The 2,417-nt window shown below is 59.1% G+C and overlaps 1 protein-coding gene across 1 annotated transcript in view; it reads right to left on the bottom strand.

Annotated features, from left to right (window-relative positions):
• Positions 1–1,682, bottom strand: part of TUFT1 (tuftelin 1) — a 34,688-nt gene extending 33,006 nt beyond the window's left edge. The window contains 1 exon segment of the mRNA XM_011377703.2: positions 1,547–1,682. Coding sequence (XP_011376005.1) covers positions 1,547–1,606 — 60 coding nt within the window. The 5' untranslated portion in view covers positions 1,607–1,682.
• Between the last annotated feature and the right edge of the window lie 735 nt (positions 1,683–2,417).

Raw genomic sequence — 2,417 nt, 5'->3', positions numbered from 1 at the left:
CTGACTCTTTCGGCTCCACTAGACAAACAACAAAACATCGAGGGACAGAAGAGGGTGTCAGTTCATTCTCAATACTGCCAGTGCCTTGTCTTAAGACCCTTCTGGATCTCTTTTCTACAGCAAGCAAAAAGAAGCCCAAACACCCCTCTCTTTCATTTTCCTCATACCCATTGCCCTGCCTCAACCATTCCAAAACAGTGAGCAAGAGCATGAAGTAAGATGTGAGGCTGACACAATAGAGGATGGATTTTTCCCCATCTCTAGAGCATCCCATAGCTGAGGGAGTGGCAGGCTACAGAAGATCAGGGGTTGGGGGACCGCGGATGGGCAGCAGCAAGACCTGTATTGTAAGGTGGCAGAAACGCAGCCTGGGCAGAAATGGAGAGGGGACTGAATGGAATTAAGTGATCATCTGGACCCTAAACTTGAAATGAGCAACTATTCTATAAGTATTCCTTGAAGAAGAGCCAATCCAGGTGCTGCTGGGTTAGCTACCTCAGGGGCATGCTGCGACAGGAAGAGGGGAAGGGAATCAGATACAGGGGAGGGAGGCGAAAAGGACGAGATACAAGCTCCCCATCACCTTGGCTCCCACTCCACTCTCGGCCACGATAGCTTGGAAATCGATGAAACCCTATACCCCCATTCTGGGTTAAGTTCTCCAACAGCGTGGAAGCACCCAGCCACAAGTTACGCTCCTCTGCCCGTCGAGAGGAAAAACCATATGGTCAGCTGAACAGAGACAGGGAGCCACGGAGCAAAGCAGGTCGGTTAGCACTGGCGGACGCCCCCTCTCTCCCCCACCCTCGCTAGGTCCAGAAACGCTCGCGTGGGTCCCCTCCCTCCCTTTCTCAGCCCAAGTTCTGGCATCTCTGTCTCCCGGGCTTGGGTGTTGGAGACGGAAGCAAAACCAGCAAACCGTCCCAGGAACCTATCGGCTGGCCGGTAGGGGGAAGGGAGCAGGAGAGCTGCAAGCGGGAAGAAGAAATCCGAGCGGAGAGGCGACCCCCCCACGCGGACAGCCCCATCGCTCCCAGCGAGCGCGTTCCTCGGCGATCCACGCCCTAGGATTCCACGCTCTGCCCTTTGTCTCGTTACCGAGCACCCGAAGCACCATGAAGTTCTTGGAAGGGCCTCTGAAGTCACCAGGGCCCACAGAAAAGCCTAATCCTCCTCGTCGGGACCCAGAGTCCGAAAGAGCGCAGAGATCCCGCCTCGGGAGCTCAGTCTCCTCGGACCCGCTCTACGGCCTACAGGACGCCCGAGGAGCGCGCAGCGGAGCCCCGCGCCGAGCCCCGGCCAGCAGCCGCAGTGTCCTCCTCCCAAAGGGCAGCGACGGCCCGAGTCCCCGAGCCTCAGAAGACTCTCCACCCGCCACTTCCCAAGAGTCCCACGGCCCGCCGCGGGGCGGGAGAAAAGAGAAGGAGCAGCGCCGCGAGGAGCCGACCGCTGGGAGCGCGGCACCAGGTGATGTCAGCGAACCCGCCGCGGCGGGATCGGAAACCGAGAAGACCGAGCCGGGGAGGCGGTGCGGCCGCGTCCGTACCTCGCTCTGGCCCTCCGGGTGCACGTCCACCAGGGTACACCAGTTCCGCGTCCCGTTCATCCTCTGCCCGCGGGGGTCGCAGCGCACACAGCAGCTCCCCGCCCGGCGGTCCAGCTTCTACTAGACCGGCGCGCGCGGAACCGCCCCCTTGTATAGGCGCGTCAGGGGCGGGGACCGGGCTAGGACACGCCCCCAAGGCGCCGTTCGCCAACGAGTGCGAGCGAAGGCGCGGGTGGGCGTGGCCTCGATGCCCCAGGGCACGCCCACCAGCCCCCGCTCAGACATACGTGAGGCGGGGCTTGGGAGCTACCTGGGCTGCTTAACTGAAGTTTTGTCTAGCGTATGTGGCTGTACCGCAAACATTCTTCATCAGCCTTGCTGTCTCCTTTCAACTCCAAGATTAGTGTTGGTATGAGAGAATCACCCTTCCTGCCCCTAGAGTTGGAAAGATGCTTCCAGACATTCTCCTCTCCCCACATACAGGCCAGCCGGCATACCGGCTTTGTGGAGCTGAGTAAACCTTTCCTCCACCGTAGAAAGGCAGGCACCAAGGGCCAGCTCACTCAGACTGGCCTAAGCCAGTCAGGCAGGTGCCCTTCCCTGGCAGGACGCCCGGGCCAAAGTCAAAGCCAGTTTGGCTCTGGGTGGGGCTTGTTTTGCAGAAGCTATTATACCAAAGCTGCGCTTATATTGTGGTTGGGAGAGGAGGGACACGTGTCCTTAAAAGGAATTTGTATTTTTGAGAAAGGATGAGCCTCAACTTCTCCAAAGGCATTTGCTCCTCAAACCCAGGTTAGCACCTTAAGGGCCTGAAAGAGAATGGACAAGCAGGACCTTGGAGCCTCTTCCCAGCCCAGCTGCTGTCTGCAGG

Source organism: Pteropus vampyrus, unplaced genomic scaffold (assembly GCF_000151845.1).
Source record: "Pteropus vampyrus isolate Shadow unplaced genomic scaffold, Pvam_2.0 Scaffold319, whole genome shotgun sequence".
Classification (NCBI taxonomy): Eukaryota; Metazoa; Chordata; class Mammalia; order Chiroptera; family Pteropodidae; genus Pteropus; species Pteropus vampyrus.
Note: the sequence above shows the minus strand (reverse complement) of the source record. Positions and strands in the feature narration are given on the sequence as shown.